The sequence below is a fragment of the Amphiura filiformis genome, chromosome 11 (assembly GCF_039555335.1).
Source record: "Amphiura filiformis chromosome 11, Afil_fr2py, whole genome shotgun sequence".
Taxonomy (NCBI): domain Eukaryota; kingdom Metazoa; phylum Echinodermata; class Ophiuroidea; order Amphilepidida; family Amphiuridae; genus Amphiura; species Amphiura filiformis.
Genome location: NC_092638.1, coordinates 46571914 through 46592124, shown reverse-complemented (window position 1 = coordinate 46592124; position 20211 = coordinate 46571914). Strand labels below are relative to the sequence as shown.

At 37.0% G+C, this 20211-nt stretch overlaps 1 protein-coding gene across 12 annotated transcripts in view; it reads left to right on the top strand.

The window, feature by feature from the left end:
- The window catches only part of LOC140164908 (zinc finger Y-chromosomal protein-like), an 82291-nt gene that overhangs the window by 29199 nt on the left and 32881 nt on the right, over nucleotides 1–20211 (top strand). The window contains exons 2-4 of one of the 12 annotated variants that reach the window (XM_072188292.1): nucleotides 2927–3109; nucleotides 8579–10224; nucleotides 12086–15779. The exons of 5 other annotated variants lie outside the window; for them this stretch is intronic. In XM_072188292.1, the coding sequence (XP_072044393.1) occupies nucleotides 12218–13738 (1521 nt within the window). In that variant the 5' untranslated portion in view covers nucleotides 2927–3109; nucleotides 8579–10224; nucleotides 12086–12217 and the 3' untranslated portion in view covers nucleotides 13739–15779. Of the gene's footprint in view, nucleotides 1–2926; nucleotides 3110–8578; nucleotides 10225–12085; nucleotides 15780–16626; nucleotides 18274–20211 lie in introns of those variants that run through there. 6 more of the 12 variants (XM_072188301.1, XM_072188295.1, XM_072188291.1 and 3 more) reach the window with 6 other exon arrangements.

The window sequence follows — 20211 nt, the reverse complement described above, 5'->3', positions numbered from 1 at the left end:
TAATTATAAGACATTATGTATTCTTTCGGATGTTACAAAACTGTTAACGGAAAATGAGACCCATTTAAGTAATGCTTCACCATAATATGAAAACATTCAACCGATACAAAATTTGCACTTGCAATTATTTATATTGCCCTGAGGCAAACATTTAAAGTATTTGTGTATGTTTTACATGATAAAACAATCACTTAGACCATGTTAAAAATAGAGCAAGATTGTTAACGGAAAATGTAACGTCCGAAACATAATTTTCAAGTGCTCAAATTTTTTTCATGTTAGAAATTATTTAGGTAAATCTTGGATTTCTTGGATCTTGTACTAACATGTGTTCATAAAATATTGAACAGAATGCTCAGAGCTGATCTGGTTTTATTTTGTAAACAAAACAAATTAGTCACTTTTGTTAGGTTGACAAATTTCCGTTAACAATTGGACATTTGGTCTTGTCACAAGAAAAGAAAGAAAACTGGGACAAATTTTGTTAAGCTATGGGAGATTAGCCTAGGTCTACACTTCATAAAAATATAAAAAGTTATCCGGAAATAGGTCATGTGTTTCTGCTGGGGTCTCCTAAAGTGTCATTTAGCCTTTTGATACATGTTAAAAAAACCAGAGCCATAGGTTAATATGTTTTAAATATTGTAAATTTGATTCAACATTGGCATACCGGTATCAACCTGTGCCCATTTGGGTTTAGCACCCTCACTATATCAGGAGCTCTGCTTCACTGACTTCTGAGGTCTTCCTTATTATAAAGGACAGTGGGCATGTGTGGTATAACTTATAAACAAAAATTGTGCACAAAAATACAAAATGCAAGTAAACATGAGTAAAAAGTAAAATTGCAAAAAAGTTATTACTGCCATCAACGATGTTCTGAAGGCTTGCAGGGAAAGGGATGCAGCTGGTCACTTGCCAGGTTGATCCAATCATGGATTGTTTCAGCGTTAGAAATAGGGCGGTCAGCCGCCATTGGCCTGTAACTTTTGGCCTGGCGGTAACTTTTCTGACTGGCATCTAGTTGCCGGCCGGGTGGCCGGTAACTTATTAAGGTCAAGCCCGGCTGGCCTGTAACTTTTTGAGGCATATTTCGAACACTGGATTGTTTGTGAAAATACTATTTTTACTAACTAGTTAGAATATTAAAGATGACAAAACATGTCGATTTCTTTTTATCTTACATGTATACTATACGGTACCCATCTTTCATCAGATGAAAATGTTTTTTATGCCTGTGCTCCTACATGTACACACCGGCTCAAAATAACAGGCTTTTACCAGGAGCTACTTACTTAGTAGCTCCTGGTTCACAGGGATTTGGTGAGGACCGGGAGCTCATTTTCTTCTACCGGGAACCAGTTTTTTAAAATCTTTGTTCGATATAAGCCTACCTCCATGAATAAATACATATTTATTGGACTGTTGGAATATAATCCAACATAATTGTAAGTTTCAGTGAGATTCTGTGAGAACGAGAGATTTTGTTGGCCAGGGAGCCTTGTTTGAATGTTTTGAAATGCCACGAGCCAGGCGGCGGGAATGCAAATTTGACCGGCACTTGGGAGTTCCAGGTCCTAAAACTCGGGGAACTATGAGGCTCTGATACATATCAGCAAACTGGTGTACTGTTCACTTGTTATCGAAGTATAGCGAAGCTGTTTAGCTGAACCATCAGTGAAGGCAGCAAAGCTTGGATGAGCTCATCAGCAAACCATTTTGGTTGTACTCCCGTAGGGGTACTTAATAGAGGAGGGGCACTAATTAGGTTGAATACATGGTAATAATAATAATGTGAGGCATTCTGGCAAAACATGCAGAGCTCAAAATTAGGTAATATATCAATCCGACATATACACATGTTATTGTAAGTTGTCATCAAGTTATGGTTGTTCTGAATGCAAATAGGCACAAAATTGGCCAGGGGTGTAGTACCCCCTTAAATGTTGAATCAAAGCCTCTGCTCCTACATGTACACAAGGCTCAAAATAACAGGGTTTTTACCAGGAGATGCTTTTGAAAAAAGTAGCTCACAGGTGGTTCACAGGGATTTGGTGAGAACCGGGAGCTCATTTTTGTCGACTGGGAACTAGTTTTTATAAATTCAAATAAGGCATAAATCTTTGTTCAGTATAAGCCTACCTCACATGGGTTAATACATACAGTGTATTTATTGGACTGTTTATAATCCAACATAATTGTAAGTTTCAGTGAGATTCTGTGAGAACGAGAGATTTTGTTGGCCAGGGAGCCTTGTTTGAATGTTTTGAAATGCCACGAGCCAGGCGGCAGGAATGCAAATTTTACCGGCACTTGGGAGTTCCAGGTCCTAAAACTCAGGGAACTATGAGGCTCTGATACATATCAGCAAACTGGTGTACTGCTCACTTGTTATCGAAGTGTAGCGAAGCTGAACCATCAGTGAAGGCAGCAAACCATTTTGGTTGTACTCCCGTAGGGGTACTTAATAGAGGAGGGGCACTAATTAGGTTGAATACATGGTAATAATAATAATGTGAGGCATTCTGGCAAAACATGCATCGAAATTAGGTAATATATCAATCCGACATATACACATGTTATTGTAAGTTGTCATCAAGTTATGGTTGTTCTGAATGCAAAGTTCACATTTATTATTCAAGAAATGTCATAAAATGAATTTTTAAGAAAAGGGTCTTTACGTTGAAAAAAATTCTTGAAGTGACCACCTGCTAAAAATCATTTTTCTTCCATATTTTTTATACCAATTAAAATATATAATTTCTAATTATATTATAGATAATCAATAAATCAATGCACTTGCCAGAATGCCTTGCATATTGACTTACCTGTTGTGTATCTCTCTCTTTCTTTCTCTCTCCCCCCCCCCTCTCTCTCTCCATCTCTACATGCACATCTCTTTCTGTCCCTCTCCTTTATCCTTTAGGATAAACGTAACCAGCAAAAACCTGTTGAAGAGCTCAAGTTCCAGAACACCAACAACTAAGCTACATGATAAAGAATACAGTATCAGAACACTCTGTGGTCATTCTCTACCTAACCTGAAACTCGTAACAACCAGTTTTCTGTATCATTACTGGAGGAAACAACAAAATGGCAGCACCAGCAGGTAACTTATATTTTTGTGATTCTTGCGCAGACAAGCGTGTGCGAGAGGTGAAAACAGAACTGGAACGCTTATTCACAAAGAAAGAAACAGATCCTCGTAAGTGTGGAATTTGCTGTAGTGAAATGAAAGTGGAGAAAGTCCCTATCGAGGAAAGAAATGAAAACCAAGAAGAATCGCTGCAGTCAGATAGGATCATGAAAGTGATTAAAACAGAATCGGATGAGTCGGTGGTAGAAATCCCAATTGTGGCCAAAGACGTATCGGTGTCTAAAGACGATAGTGATGGCGATCATGAGGCCAACAAAGACGCTGATTATATGCCATCAGATGTGTCCGATGATGATGGAGGCGATACCGGCTCAAATTATTCTGATGAAATTGAAAGCAAAGCGAGCAAGTCTAAATCAACCAAAAAGAAGGGTAAAAGAACTGAGAAAACGGAAGGTTCGGTCAGGATGAAAAACAAACTAGAAATAACCGATTTGAATCCCGAATTTAAAGACCTGATATTAGAGGGCAGTATAACGCCAACACAATTTGCATGCAAAACTTGTCAGAAAGAGTTTAAATGGAATGGAGACATGATTGTGAAGTTTTCAATACATCTAAGTGAGCACATGGAACAAAAGGACATACCAAAGCCATTCAGGTGTCCATTGTGTACATTGTGTTTCAGTCACCTTCACACTTTGAAAAGGCACACTCAAGATCATACTAACCCACGGTATTATGATTGTCCACATCCCGACTGTGACCGTAAGTTTAGGCAGAAATTAAGTGTCCGCAAGCATGAGGAATTAGTCCACAGCGGTATTGCTAAGGAACGCAAGTCCTTCGTGTGTCAAATCTGCGACACTGTCTTTGAACATCAATATAGTCTGAAGAAACATCTTCTAAGTCATGAAGATTTTAAGCCATTCAAATGTATCAAATGTGGAAAATGCTTTATTGATAAGAAAAATCTCGGCAGGCATCAAGAAAGACACAACGATGCAAAAAAGGCCATATGCGATGTGTGTGGCAAGTTGTTCGTTGACCAACGTGATTTAAAAATTCATCGTATAACCCACACCGATGAGAGAATATACCAGTGCGAGTATTGCCCGTACAGAGCTAAACGTTTAGGGAATCTACGAAATCACATTAAAAACATCCATACGGAATCGGATCCAAACAAATGCAAATGTAATTTTTGCGGTTTGACTTTCTTATCAGCAACTGCTTGTACAATGCATGAAAGGAAACATCAATATGGTGTAGCGCTTGCTGAAACGTTGCTGAAGCCGTACAAATGTCCAGATTGCGGGTTTCGTGCGACTAAGCCATGTAAAATTCGCCAACATCAACGCTCACATACAGGAGAGAAACCTTTTAAGTGTGTCCACTGCCAGAAAGCATTTGCATTTAATGGACAATGTAAGAAACATATGAAAATTTGCAAGAAGAAATGAGGCACCACTGCAAGAGCTAGAACTTAATCACATGGACAAAATGTGAGTGATGTACACATTTCATTATACATTGTACATGTATGGAAGCAGGAACTTTAGAGAGTGTGTACAGTACAAATAAAGAGCTCAGCTATGTTCTCCCATGTATATATCCCAAACACATGTCAAAACTAAATCCAGCAGCCAATATGTGTAGTTGTGTACACTTCAGCTCTGATTTAAGACCTTATTTGTTGAAATGGGTTGAGAGTTCAAGAAACGGTGATCTAAAATCCAAGGAAGAAACAAAGTCGAAAGTTGCATCTTCCTTGGGATTTTAGGGCTCATATTGAAATACCCTACCACGTTTTCACACAGAAAGAAGGCAGGATTCCCCTCGCTAAGTGCGCGCCTCAGGAAAGCTCGGTCATAAAACGGATGGATTATATGCATCAGTGATACACCCTGCCCAGGATTTTAACAAAAGAAGGCTAGCACAGGAAAGCTGCAGGACGGCGCAAACCTTCCTGTGTAAGGGAATTTCAATATGAGCCCTTAGATCATTGAGTCTCTATTTCACCTAATTGCAACAGATGGTGTCCTCCGAGCTGAAAGATGGCAGCTATATTGGCATATCTGTTATGACATATCTGTCTTTGTTTAGAATATACAGCCAGGTGAAAATAACTGGTACCTTTAATTCATTTGCTGTATTGTATAGCATATTACTTTGTGTGTTTGCTTGATAATATTGGTAATTTAATATTTACAAAGAAATATCGTAAAACATTTTATTCGGATGAATAGTTTATTCATTAAAATAGAATAGAATAAAATGAAATATATTGCAATATTAGAAGTTATGTAAAGTGTGCTGAGGCTTGTGGATCAACATAGAGGCATTGTGCCTGTGCGTAGAAAAATCACTGCGCTTTTTATTACACATACATTGTAGCAGCTTTTAGATATACAGGTACATACATATATCGTCGGCCGTATCACATACTGACGTATTCGACATTTTTAACATTTTTGAGAAAATTGGTATATTAGTTTGTTATGTTCTACTCAAAGTGGCTTAATTAGTAAGATATTAATTAATTTAATTATGTCGTATTTACAAAACCTTGAAATGTTTGCATCACATAACGATGTATTTGCCGATCACCTATAATTTGAAGAATTTGTCGTTTCACAAACATGTACTGACGTATTTGAGCTACATATTTGCTTTGCGTGACTCTGTCATTGCACTGCAAAATTGCTGTTTTGTCTTTTTCACATACTGACGTATTTGCGCGACATATTTGTCATTTGAACAGCGAAATTGACAGTCCTTATCACATAGTGACGTATTTTATTTAATATTGACTTTTTGCAGAATAATATATAATATATGCTCTGATAATTCACTTGATTCAATATAATTCACTTAAAAGTGAATTATATTGAATACAATGTACAATGTATATGGTATATTTGCATTACTGTTAACCTGGTTAATCGACAATTATATTTTAATTAAGATTATGCAGCAAATGAAAATTGCTAGCTTTTTAAGGCTGATTTTCTCGAAATGCGTATTTTGCAAATGCGTCAGTATGTGATCTGAACTCTTATTTGTTAATCTTAACTTATGACAAAATATATATGGAAGACTGACTGCCAAGGGTGAAAATAAGCAGGATACGGGCCTTATTTCAGTACGGTGCCTACTGTTTTATCATAACACCAGGCTACACTTTTTGGCCTGAACCATAGTCCATCACCATACAGTCTATATACATGTATGTTAAGATACCCAAGAAAAAGGAAGCAGTGAACCTAAATTGGGTTTCTCGGCAATGTGAGGTCAGAATTTGAGCTGTTGGTGTTATTGGTGAAAGTAGACTTGATATGCCATTGGATATTAATTGGACAATTTGGGCTTAAATTCTGAAGGTTACTAAACAAAAGTGAGTTCTGTTTAGGCTAACATGCAGGCTTTGTCTTTTGAGGCGAGTGAGAGTGATCACTCACCTACATTTGGTGTAATAATAATACAAGTGATTAAAATCACTCGCCTACAGCTTTGAGGAGAGTGATTTGTCACTCGCCAGCAATTTTCAAAAGACAAGGCCTGAACATGAGTCCTGGTCCTGACTAAATTCAGGTGACCGGGGCTTACTTTTTTCCCAAACTGAGTCCTGGTACATGTAGGACACCTATTATTTTCATCCTTACTGACTGCAATATTTTTCACCTGGTCCAGTCATTGATGTCAATGTGTCAAAGCAGCTGTTTGCAGACATATTCAATATTCATGTGGTGTCTGAAATGCGCATACATATTTGTACTCCAGCATTTCAAGTGAAAGCTTTGCGATTTGAAGCCGTGTACAAAGCGCTATTCAGCAGACCTGCCAACTGTCCCTCATTTTGAGGGACTGTCCTTCATTTGGGGTTTACCAAAGTGAATATGAGGGACAGTCCTGTTTTCTGAAAATTTCAGTGATGGCAAATTTAAATGTAAGAACAGAAAATGATGAAAATGTCACTTTAAAATTTGCTACAGCATTCTCTTTAGTCTATTGTGATAAATTTAGACCTGCAAAACCTTCTCTGAATTCGAAAGTATTGCACACCTCAAGTCTTTGAATTTGTCGGTACCTGGTTTGTGTACATGTACAAGGTTTTGGTCTCAATGTCCCTCATTCTGACTTCGGTAGCACTATGGACCACAATGGCCTCATCCCAATGGCATAGTTCAATAACCTCAATTAAACAATCACAGTGTAAAATTTGAACTCAAGTTGCAGCATATGAGTTTTTGTACCCAAATTTTCCAAGGTCATTCAATAAATGTACAAATGTATTGAGGTTAAAGAACTGTGCCTTGATAGATGAGCATGTTGTGGATCCTAGTGTAGGTTGGCAGGTCTGCAGTTGAAATATGATCTTAATCTTTCACAAATATAACATTAATTTCAAATGGGGGTTGCTGTAATAGTGAATGGGTGACTCCATTTGAAATCTACTTCCCCTAATGTGGCCAGTGTGAGAGATTAACATCATGTCATTCATAGGGGTGTATGGATTTCAACTGGAATAGCCATGTGTAACGCGCTCTTTTAAAACCAAGTGATAAAATACTACAAAATGTATAGTGGGAATTCCAATTGAATGAACGCAGCTCTCAATAGCGTGACGATTTGTTTGCGTACACTGAGTGATGTACGCCAGCGTGTATTGTGCGTGAGTAACGCGGAAGCGAATCCAACCATGCCAACATACTCGTGATTGGTTAGCATTGTATGATTGTATCCAAGGTTGTGCGCTCGCGTTGTAGTTTGAATTACACAATATACGATCGCGGTTGGATCGAGTACAGCTGTTGAAAGCTGCGTTCATTCAATTGGAATTCTTACTATAGAGTCACTTGTACCGGTAATTGTAAAATGCATTTTTCAGTTGATAATACAAATGTAGAGTTTATGTACATTATGTTAATTTTGGTTCTACATTATTAAAAGGGAATTTCGTGATCCACAGCATCATCCCCCCACTTTTTTTTTTTTTTTTTTTTTTTTAAAGTTGAAATTTTTATATCACTGGAAACTCTGGCTACATAATGTTTATGTACAAAAAATTTCTTGCAGATTAATTCGTTTAGTAAAGATATCGTGAAATTTGAATTTACAACACATTGTCTATGGAGCTGTGTAATACACATAGTCATGCATAACTCGCCAATGCAAAATCAGAATCAACTGAAATTTTGGGAATAAGCTTTTTTCATGGATATCTACTGAAAAATGTCATAAGAGGATGTTAGGATCATGTAATACTCCTTTAATAAAATCTGAACAATTATAAGATAAGTTTTATTGCTGTTTTTTGTTTTTTCTTTGTATAATGTCCCCTGATGATGTCATCGATTTGCAGGTTGCACAGATGCTTCACAGTAAAACACAATTGTGTAAAATAAAAGTACAAAATGTATATTAAAACTTTGTGTACTTCTCTCTCTCTCTTCTACCCTTTCTCCCTTTCTCCTTTAGGACGATCCAAGCTAGCAAACAACTCCAGTAGAGGCATTTCCAGCTACAAATGATACAGTACAATTCTCTACCGAAACATAAACTTATAGCACCATGTTTTCGGTATTATCACTGAGCTAAGGAAAATAAAAAATGGCAACGGTTTTATATTTTTGCGATTCTTGCGCAGACAAACGTGTGCGAGAGGTGAAAACAGAACTGGAACAATTATTCAAAAAGAATAAAACGGATCCTCTTACGTGTGGAATTTGCTGTGGGGAAATCAAATTGAAGAAAGAGCCTGTTGAGGAGAGATTTGGAAACCAGCAAGAATTGTTGCAGTCAGACGAGATCATTGGAGTGATTAAAACAGAGTCTGATGAGTTGGTGGAGGAAATTGAAATTACGGGCAAAGATGTACCAGTTTCTGGCGAAGATGAAAATCTTGAGTCGAATGAAGACAATATTTATATGCCATCAGATGGCGAAGAAAGTAGCGATAGCGGGTCAGATTCTTGTTATGAAGGGAAGGCATCAAAATCTACCAAAACAAGTGTGAAAAGAGAAGGTCCGGTCAAGTTGAAGAACACATTCCAAATCAACGATGTGAATCCAAAAATTATAGAAATGACTTTAGAAGGAAGTATAACTTCAAAACAATTTGCCTGCAAATTTTGTAAGGAAGAGTTTAAATGGAATGCAGCTATGATGATAAAGTTTTCAGTACATCTAAGTAAGCATGTGGAACAAAAGGAGTTTTCAACACATCTTAGTGACCCCATGAAACAAAAGGAAGTACCGAAGCCCTTTAAGTGTTCATTGTGTACATCATGCTTCAGTAGCTTTACTACTTTGAAAAACCACACAAGAGATCATACTATCCCCACATATTATGATTGTCCACATCCTGACTGTGGCCGCAAGTTTAAGGAGAAGAGAAGTATCCGCAGGCATGAGGAATTAGTCCACAGCGGTGTTGCCAAGAAACGCATAAAGCAAATAAGCATCGTGTTTGTCAAATCTGCGGTGTTGTCTTAAAACATACAAGTCTGAGGACGCATCTGCTACGTCATAAAGGTCTTAAGGCATGCAAATGTAGTGAATGCGGCAAGTGCTTTATTGATAAGGCAAGTCTCGCCACGCATCAAGAAAGACACAAAGATACAAAACAGAACATGTGTGAGGTGTGTGGCAAGACGTTCGTTTTGTTAGGCGAATTGACTTCTCATCGTAGAATCCATACCGATGAGAGAATATACCAGTGCAAGTATTGCCCGCATAGAGCTAAACGTTTGGGGAATCTACAAAGTCACGTTAAAAACATCCATACGGAATCGGATCCGAACAAATGCAAATGTAATTTTTGTGGTTTGACGTTCTTATCGGCAACTGCTTGTACAAAACATGAGAAGAAACACCAAGAGGGTGTAGCACTTGCTGAAACGTTGCTGAAGCCGTACAAATGCCCAGATTGCGGGTATCGAGCGAAAAAAAAGCCGTGTTATATTCGCGTTCATAGACGTTCTCATACAGGAGAGAAACCTTTCAATTGTTCCTACTGCCAGAAAGCATTTGGATTTAATGGACAATGTAAGAAACATATGAAAATTTGCAAGAAGAAATGAGGCACCACTGCAAGAGCTAGAACTTTATCACAGGGACAAAATGTGAGTGATGTACACATTTCATTATAGACGAATCCAATTTCACGCAGTCCTATACCTCAATGGCTGCCAAAGTTGGGTCCCTGTCGACTCAATTTCACCTAAAATGTGAAATAATGCGACCTTGGAGGGCATTTTAAACTGCATTATATCACCCGTGTTACAAGTAGACAAAAGAATGATGACAGTTTACAACACAAAAGAATGTAACATCGATTTTTAAGCGGGTTTTTGGTGTTGCGGGGATCCAAAGATGGCCGACCAAATCCTGACCATGACTTGGCTCGTTGGATTCGTCTCGTACATACGGAAACATGGAACTTTAGAGAGTGTGTACAGTACAAATGAAGAGTTCAGCTATGCTCACCGCTGTATATCCTAAACAAATACATGTCAAAACTAAAAGCGGCAGCCAATACATGTACCCTTTAGCTCTGATTTAAAACCTCATATCCTGTGGATATCTTTTACTGCATTTTTAATGTAAAAAATTTGAAATCCGAAGTAAAAATTGAGATATATTTAATTTTGAGAATGACAATTATACTTTATAGGTATAAAGGAACGCGTTTAGCCCATTTAGTTAAGTTCCAGGTGCACGTCCTATACAACACAATGCATATGTAAACTTTCTTTATCTGTGTCAATAATAGAATATTGATTTCAACGGAGTATTGAGCTGTATGGAAAAAAATATTTATAATACAGGGTGTTGACACTGTGTGAAGTCTGGTGGTTCCAGACGCAACATAGCAAAGTTGCAAAAAGTAAGTTCCAGTATTTGATTTAATTCCAAAACTCTATTTGAAACTATTGGATGACTAAGAACATTCATTCATAAGTAATGAAATACTTTTACACTTATGACATTTACTGGTAATTACAAAATGCATGATTCAGTTAATAGCATGAAGTTTATGTACATTATTGTCTTACACCCGAGGAGTAAGACCATAAGATCAGCTCTGTCTGTCCGTCCGTCCTTCAGTGTAAAATATCACATTCTCAAATTGTGTTTGTAGTCACTATTAAACAGGAATAAATGTAATAAATTTGGTATCATTGTGTGACGTTGTTGTTAAAGTTTGTACAACAGAAATATTATATTGGATTATGTTTTACTTTTGATGTTATTATCATTTTGTTAATGGTTTTAATGCCTTTAAGTTTAGAAACCCCAGCAAAAATATACTGTTGATAGGGATAGCTGGCATACAGAGGAGATATCTTACCCTTCCCAGAATCCTTTGCAACATAATACATCCCCTCATTTTAACAAATGATGCTCCCATTACTTCCTGTTTCCTTTGTTTTCATTGTGAGAATAGACTGGCTGAACAAGGGTCGCTAGTCAAGAATTTAAACATATTTAGCAGGATCTGGATGTGCTCAGTTTACTGAGGTATATTTTGTCGACCCGTGGCACAGCATAGCAAATCAGTACATAATATTGCAATGGAAGAAATGCATTATGGGAAGTGTAAGATAACTTCTCTAGCTAGCCACCACAATGTTTCTAGTTTTTCAATTAACACATTTACTGCTACAACATTTAATGGTTTATTGGTCTTGCACAGATCCTGTACACTGTAAATATAAACCCAGAAATGTGAGGAAAATCGATTGACTATTAGCATGGAAGAAATTAATGTCCAGACTTTATGTCTTTTAAGATACCAAGATATTTGCCATTGTAAAATAATTATCATAGTGTGATGATGTCATCAATTTGCAGGTTGCACAGATGTTTCACAGTAAAAACACATTTGCGTAAAGTAAAAAAAAGTACAAAATGTATATTAAAACTTACCAGTTTTGTACTTCTCTCTCTCTCTCTTCTTCCCTCTCTCCCTCTCTCCTTTAGGACGATCCAAGCCAGCAAACACCTCCTGTAGCAGCACTTCCAGCTACAAATGATACAATACAATTCTCTACCGAAACGTAAACTTATAACACCCTGTTTTCGGTATTATCACTGATCTAAGGAAAATGCAAAATGGCAATGGTTTTATATTTTTGTGATTCTTGCGCAGACAAACGTGTGCGAGAGGTAAAAACAGAACTGGAACAATTATTCAAAAAGAATAAAACGGATCCTCTTACGTGTGGAATTTGCTGTGGGGAAATAAAATTGAAGAAGGAACCTGCTGAGGAAAGATCTGAAAACCAGCAAGAATTGTTGCAGTCAGACAAGATCATTGATGTGATGAAAACAGAGTCTGACGGATTGGTGGAAGAAATTCCAATTGTGGCCAAAGATGTATCAGTTTCTGGTGAAGATGAAAATCCTGAGTCGGATGAAGACACTATTTATATGCCATCAGAGGGCGAAGGAAGTAGTGATTATGGGTCAGATTCTTGTGAAGAATTGGACAGTGAAGGGAAGGCATCAATATCTGCCAAGTCCGAGGCTAAAACAAGTGAGAAAAGGAAAGGTCTGAAGAACACGCTCAAAATCAACGACGTGAATCCGAAAATTAAAGAAATGATTTTAGAAGGAAGTATAACTTCAAAACAATTTGCCTGCAAATTTTGTAAGGAAGAGTTTAAATGGAATGCAGCTATGATGAAAATGTTTTCAGTACATCTAAGTAAGCACATGGAACAAAAGGAGTTTTCAACAGATCTTAGTGATCTCATGGAACAAAAGGAAGTACCGAAGCCCTTTAAGTGTTCATTGTGTACATCATGCTTCAGTGGCTTTACTACTTTGAAAAACCACACAAGAGATCATACCAACCCCAAATATTATGATTGTCCACATGCTGATTGTGACCGTAAGTTCAAGCACAAAAAAAGTATCGGCAAGCATGAGGAATTAGTCCACAGCGGTGTTGTCAAGGAACGCAAAGCAAAGAAGCCTCGGGTATGTCAAATCTGCGGTGCTGTCGTAAAACATACAAGTATGAAAACGCATCTGCTACGCCATGAAGGTTTGAAGGCATTCAAATGTAGTGAATGCGACAAGTGCTTTATCGATAAGGCAAATCTCGCCAGGCATAAGGAAAGACACAGCGATACAAAAAAGACCATGTGTGAGGTGTGTGGCAAGACGTTCGTTCTGTTAAACGAGTTAAACACACACCGTATCACCCATACCGATGAGAGAATATACCAGTGCGAGTATTGCCCGTATAGAGCTAAACGTTTGGGGACTCTACAATCTCACATTAGAAACATCCACACGCAATCGGATCCGAACAAATGTAAATGTGGATTTTGTGGGCTGACTTTCTTATCAGCAACTGCTTGTACAAAACATGAAAAGAAACATAGAGGTGGATTAGAGCTTGCTGAAACTCTGCTGAAGCCATACAAGTGTCCAGATTGCGGGTATCGAGCGAAAAAGCCATGTTATATTCGCATTCATAGACGTTCTCATACAGGAGAGAAACCTTTCAACTGTGCCTACTGCCAGAGAGCTTTTGCTCAAAATGGACAGTGTACAAGACACATGAAAATTTGCAAAAAGAATGATGCATCACTGCCAAAGCTAGAGCTTTATGGACAGTGTTAGTGATGTACATGTGTATGACAATATGGAAAAAGAGATTGTGTACAAATGAGGAGTTCAGATGCTGTTTTTTAATACTAATATTAATAATTTCAATTTTTGATAAGGAATGTCATAATTTTCCAAATATTGAAGATGAATAATGGATTTATTCATTTTAGAATATCCATAAGCCCACTAATAAAGAACAAAGCCCTCAAAAAATATCGGAAAAATTCAATTTATTAAAGAATTAACACAAGGCACACTTTGTGTTTTGCATCTGAACTCTACAAAATGCACACTTACAAATTTATAGAATATGAAAAATGCATGCAAGATTGCAATATACACTATCAGATTCCTATTGCTACCGACTCCAGAGGTACACTGCTGCCCAGCTACTTTGTGGCTACTACAAAGTACCAGTGCAGTCCCAATCCAGACTCCAGAGGTACACTGCTGCCCAGCTACTTTGGATACTACAAAGTACCAGTGCAGTCCCAATCCAGTACCAATGTGCGTACAGTGTACTGTACATGTGATTCCACTGTGTACCTCTGGGGGTGGCAGCAATAGGAAAAGTATTGTATGATGAGTAGTACATAGTATTTTTATCTGGGTCAGTCAGTAACATCAATGTGTTGAGACATGCTGTTTTGCATGCATATGCAGCATGTTGGGTGTGTACTACTGTGGCTCTGACATCATTGACTGGACCAAATGATAGTCGTTTGAAAATGACAGTTATTGTATATGACATAATTAGTGCCCCTCTTCCAATAAGCACCCCTCCAGAATTTTTTGGTTTGGTAGCAGCTACCAAGCACCCCTTTCAAAGCAGCAGCAAGAGTGAGATTGGATTAACAATTTCTTTTCTCTTCACCGAAAGGCTAACAGTAAATTGTTTGCTTGATTTGTTGGGAGTGCCCTCCCTTTCCACGATCTTTATCTCCAAATTTGTGTATATCTTTTCTTTCCATTAATGCTTCTAAATCTAATTATAGGTTTTGTTTGAGACTGGTCCCGTTAGAACCAAAGAGTGTTTCTGCACGGGGTAGTTGTTTTAGCATTGAACTAAAATCCAGCAAATGTTTTAATAAAATAAATCCTTTACAAATATGCAAAAATCTGATTTCCAATGATTTCCAGATTTAGCGAATTGAATCACTGAGTTCTTTTGGCACAGGGGTAGCAGTGTTATAGAAATGTAGAATACAGTAAGGCCTAAAAAAAATTGTTTGATTGGCGTAACCCGACCGACCCTAAAAATGGGCCCGACCCTAGACTTTTTTTCATACTTTTTACCGACCCTAATTTTTTATGTTATACGCCAATCAAACAATTTTTTTTAGGCCTAATTGTAGAATGTCTTCACTTGTAAATAACATAAAATTGTAAATGACATTTTTGAGTCGGACCAGTTATACATATTGATCTTACAAGTTTTAAGACTTGGACAATTATACAGGCTGTCCCTGAAAGAACTGTATCATCAGAAACTTTTTTTGTTGGTATTTTAATGCATAAACCAAACATAACTAAATAACCGATGTGGTTGAGGAACATATCAGCTATCACATACTTTTTGAATTTTCACAATTCACCGCTCTGTTTTTGAAGTAAAAGAATTTTACGAAACTACCTCATCCGTTCCACGGAGTCAAATATCTGTCAATGATATAGACACCTCATGCACTGATAATGCACAGTGATTAGCACCAGTAGCGTAGCCAGCGGTGGGGCAGAGTGCCCCCCTGACAAAAAAAATGAAAGAAAAAAGTACCCCTCTGACAAAAAATAAAAGAGCAAATCAGAAGGGCAAAAGAAAAGTAAAAGGGCAATGAGCCCTTTTCTACCGAAATTCAGCCCGATCATGGGCCAAAATAGTGTAAAATGAACGCCCATTTTCATCCTGATAATGGACAAAAATAGTGTAAAATACCAAATTTATGTCCATGTATTATGATGCAACTGTAATCTTTTCGTCTGTGCCCCCGAAATTGTATTTTGCCCCCCCCCCCCCAACCAAAACACTGGTTACGCCCTTGATTAGCACCCCTAATGCAGATCATCGATTGATATTTGAATCCTTGGAAAGGTTTGAAAATGAGGGAGTTTTGTCAAATTCTTATCATCAAGAAAGGTGTGGTCAATTGTCAAAATTCAAAAAGTATGTTGTAGCTGATTTATTCCTCAACCACACCAGCTATGATTTATGTTTAGTTGTGGCGTTAAATATTGTGGATATTCATACGTAGTGGTAGATAATATGATTAAAGGGTTTAACTTCAACACTACACTATTTTTCGCTCACCTGGAACGTTTTCACTAGTTCGACTAGTGTCTTCAGCAGATGGTGATGCTGTGATGATATATCTTGTCTACAATGGGGATATCTCTCACTGATGAAGTCATATGATTGACAGGATGACGTCATAGGATGTCAATCATATGACGTCATCAGTGAGAGATATCCCGATTGTAGACAAGATATCATCACAGCATCACCATCTGCTGAAGACGCTAGTCGAACTAGTGAAAACGCTCCAGGTGAGCGAAAAATAGTGTAGTGTTGAAGTTAAACTCTTTAATTAATTTTAATTTAATTTTAACTTAAAAGTTTCCCATGGTACAGTTCTTTCATGGACACCTTGTATGATATATATGTTTTTGTTCTTTGCCGATGTAGAATAATGGTTGTAGTATATACATGTATGTATGAACAAGGTTGTATTGATAATTAATGTCCACGGTGTCAGTTTGTAGGTTTTACAAATCGTTTATAATAAAAACACATCTGTGTAAGAGTATATTTGAATTGTAATGAGTTTTTTATTTCTCTCTCTCTCTCTTCCTCCCTATCTCTCTCTTTCTCACTCTCTCTCTCTCTCTTTCCACATCTCTTGTAGGGTGATCCAAACCACCAAACACCTGTTGAAGAGCTTGCAGAATGTCATCACACAGTTATAATTGATACAGTACCAGTACAGGGTACACATGCACTGTCATCATTCTCTACCTGACCTTAAGCTTAACAGCCTATTTTCAGTATTGTAACTGAAGGAAGACACAAAATGGCAACAGTTTTATATTTTTGCAATTCTTGCGCAGACAAGCGTGTGCGAGAAGTGAAAACGGAACTGGAACAATTATTCACAAAGAAGGAAACAGATCCGCGTAAGTGTGGACTTTGCTGTAGTGAAATAAAATTGAAGGAAGTTCCTGTTGAGGAGAGTATTGAAAACCAGCAAGAATTGCTGCAGTCAGACAAGATCGTTAAAGTGATTAAAATAGAATCCGACGAGTCGGTGGTAGAAATCGCAATTGCGGACAAAGATGAATCAGTGTCTAGAGAAGATTGTGGTGGAGATCATGGGATGAACAAAGACACTGATTATATGCCATCAGATGATGATGGGGACAGCAGCTCAAATTATTCTGATGAAATACAAGACAAAGGGATGGCGTTACAATCCACCAAAAAAGAGGCCAAAACAAGTCAGAAAAAGGAAGGTCCAGTCAAATGGAAGAAGACGCTCGAAATCAACGATGTGAATCCAGAAATGAAAGAAATGATTTTAGAAGGAAGTATGACTTCAAAACAATTTGCGTGCAAATTTTGTAAGAAAAAATTTAAATGGAATGCAGATAAAATGAAAAAGTTTTCAGTACATCTTAGTGAGCACATGGAACAAAAGGAAGTACTTAAGCCTTTTAAGTGTTCATTGTGTACATCATGCTTCTGTGGATTTGGTTCGCTGAAATCACACATAAGAGATCATAAAGAACCGCAGTATCTTAATTGTCCACATCCTGGTTGTGACCGTAAGTTTAAGTACAAAAATTGTATGAGCAAACATGAGGAATTGGTCCACAGTGATGTTGCTAAGGAACGCAAACCTTGCGTGTGTCATATCTGTGGTACCGTCTTAAAACATAAAATAAGTCTGAAGAGACATCTGCTACGCCATAAAGGACTGAAATCATTCAAATGTAGCGAATGCGACAAGTGCTTTATGGATAAGTCGAATCTCACTGCGCATCAAAAAAGACACAGTGATAGTGATGTTGTGAAAATCATGTGTGACGTCTGTGGCAAGATGCTGAGGGCCCATGCTTTAAATGCCCATCTTATGACCCATACAGACGAGAGGAAATTCCAGTGTGAATATTGTCCGCATAGGGCTAAATTCTTCGGGGCTCTACAAGTGCACATAAGAAAAATCCACATGGAATCGTCTCAGAACAAATGCACTTGTAATGTTTGCGGTTTGTCTTTCTTATCAGCAGCTGCACGTACTAAACATGAAAAGAAACATCAAGGTGGATCAGAGCTTGCCGAAGCTTTGCTGAAGCCATGCAAGTGTCCTGATTGTGGGTATCGAGCGGCTAAGCAAAGTGAAATTCGCATTCATAGACGCTCTCATACAGGAGAGAAACCTTTCAAGTGCATCCACTGTCAGAGAGCTTTTACTCAAAGTGGACAATGTACAAAACACATGAAAATTTGTAAAAAGAAGTGATACATGAAATCCATCAATGCCAAATGGGTAGTGTGAGTATAATATACAAAATGTACACTTGAACAACTCTACCTATACCTTTGTATATGGTCATTTTCACGGTAAAGGGTGTAACTTTGGATTTTTAACATTTTAATCCGTAGTGTTCTTATAAAGCCACAGAATTCCATGATTTTTGGCCACATAAGTCATCTAGTTAGCAGCTACCTTGGGTAGCATAATCAGCTTTGGGAGTTACTGCGTTCAGTTTTAGCAGGCTTAAATGTACTTAATATTGCCATTTTGAAAAACTATAAAAAACAGTAACATTTTTGTAAAACCCTGCGTTTTCTTCAGTTAGTTCATGGATAATTTTTCTTATCCTGAAAGTACAGTCATATGTTCAGTAAACACTGCCACATTAGATTTAATTGTGAACGGCCCTGTATTTTTGAGAACCGGACTTCGATATTTGTTGTTTCGAGGCTTCATTTTCCGTTAACAATTGTTAACAAACTTTGTGGGTGTAGCTTTGGTTCATAATTCTTGGTTATTTCTTCACTTCTTCTTGATTCATAACAGTTGTTATCTTAACTTGAAATGGGTAACAAAAATTAGTCGATTTGCAAGCTTTTAAAATTTTTATAAAATCTTGACTTCAAAGAGCCGTTTTTCCGTTAACTTTTTGAAGCCTCCAAACAAACTGTTCAGCAAGCTTGTGCAAATATAAATAAAAGAGCTCATCCAATCTATTTATCAAAATGTAGCAAAGTAGATCCTCAAGTCACATGTTTTTAAATCGTGGAGATATATATCACCGTTTGAAAATGGGACCCAATATGAACTTTCCGTTAACAATTGAAGCCTCCGAAACAAATGAAGCCTCCGAAACAACAATAAGATTAATTATCATCTATGCATATCTAAATTGGTGTGTTTCATACTGATATCTGCATTGTAATTATTACTTGATATGTGCAGAATGTCATAAATTTTAAAAAAATTTGACATTATGGTTAATGTTTGAAAAATATACTGATACCCAAAAAAGCCTGTTTCGGAGGCTTCACATGCAAAAAACACCATACTTAACAAATGGGTGAAAAAATTAACAGTGATAAATCTACAATATCTGCCACATAGAATAATTGATTCAATACACACAAGAAAATAACAGCTTAGATGATCCCAACACTGTTGTTTTCAAAAAAACTACTTCTGCAATGTTTAACAATTGTTAACATGAAGCCTCCGAAACAAAAAAAATGACTTGCTGTGATAATTTAATTTTTGTCACAACTGAAATTCAATACTTAGAAGCAAAGCATGAAAATAGGTAATTGTGATATTTTTTACCTATTGTTTTATGTCAACTTGTAGTAGTTAGCCAAATATTTTACTTTTATGATCACCTGTGTTGTTAACTGAAGCCTCCGAAACACAAATCGCTTGAATTGCCATTTCTAAAAAATAACTCCAATTTCTGTGAAACTTGGCTGGGAGGTTCCTTTCATCAAGTAGTATTTGTACATGAAGTTAGACATTCAAATTATTTTAGGAACCCAATTAAAACTTAAAAAATATGTTTAAGGTTGGGAAATTTCCATTGTAAATGACACTTGATGTTAAAAATTTCCAAACCTGCAATTACAAACATAGCAAAACATGGTATAAAATTTAACTTATATCTGTTGACTTACTTTGGAATGGGATTTCACATGTATTCCAGCTTTCATGTCATAATTTTCTGAGGTTATGTAAAATACATTTTTTCTTAGATTTTAATCAAAATGTTATGGAAATGTCAAATTTTTATTAGAAATCAAAAGGTTTAAGCCTTGAAACATTATTTTACTGGAATTTAAGTTGCTTCTATGCATGATTTCAGTAAACAGAAACATATTTAAGTGGTTTGAAATTTTGACCCAAAAATCAAAAGTTACACCCTTTACTGTGAAAATGACCATATGCATGATTCAACTGTTTAAAATT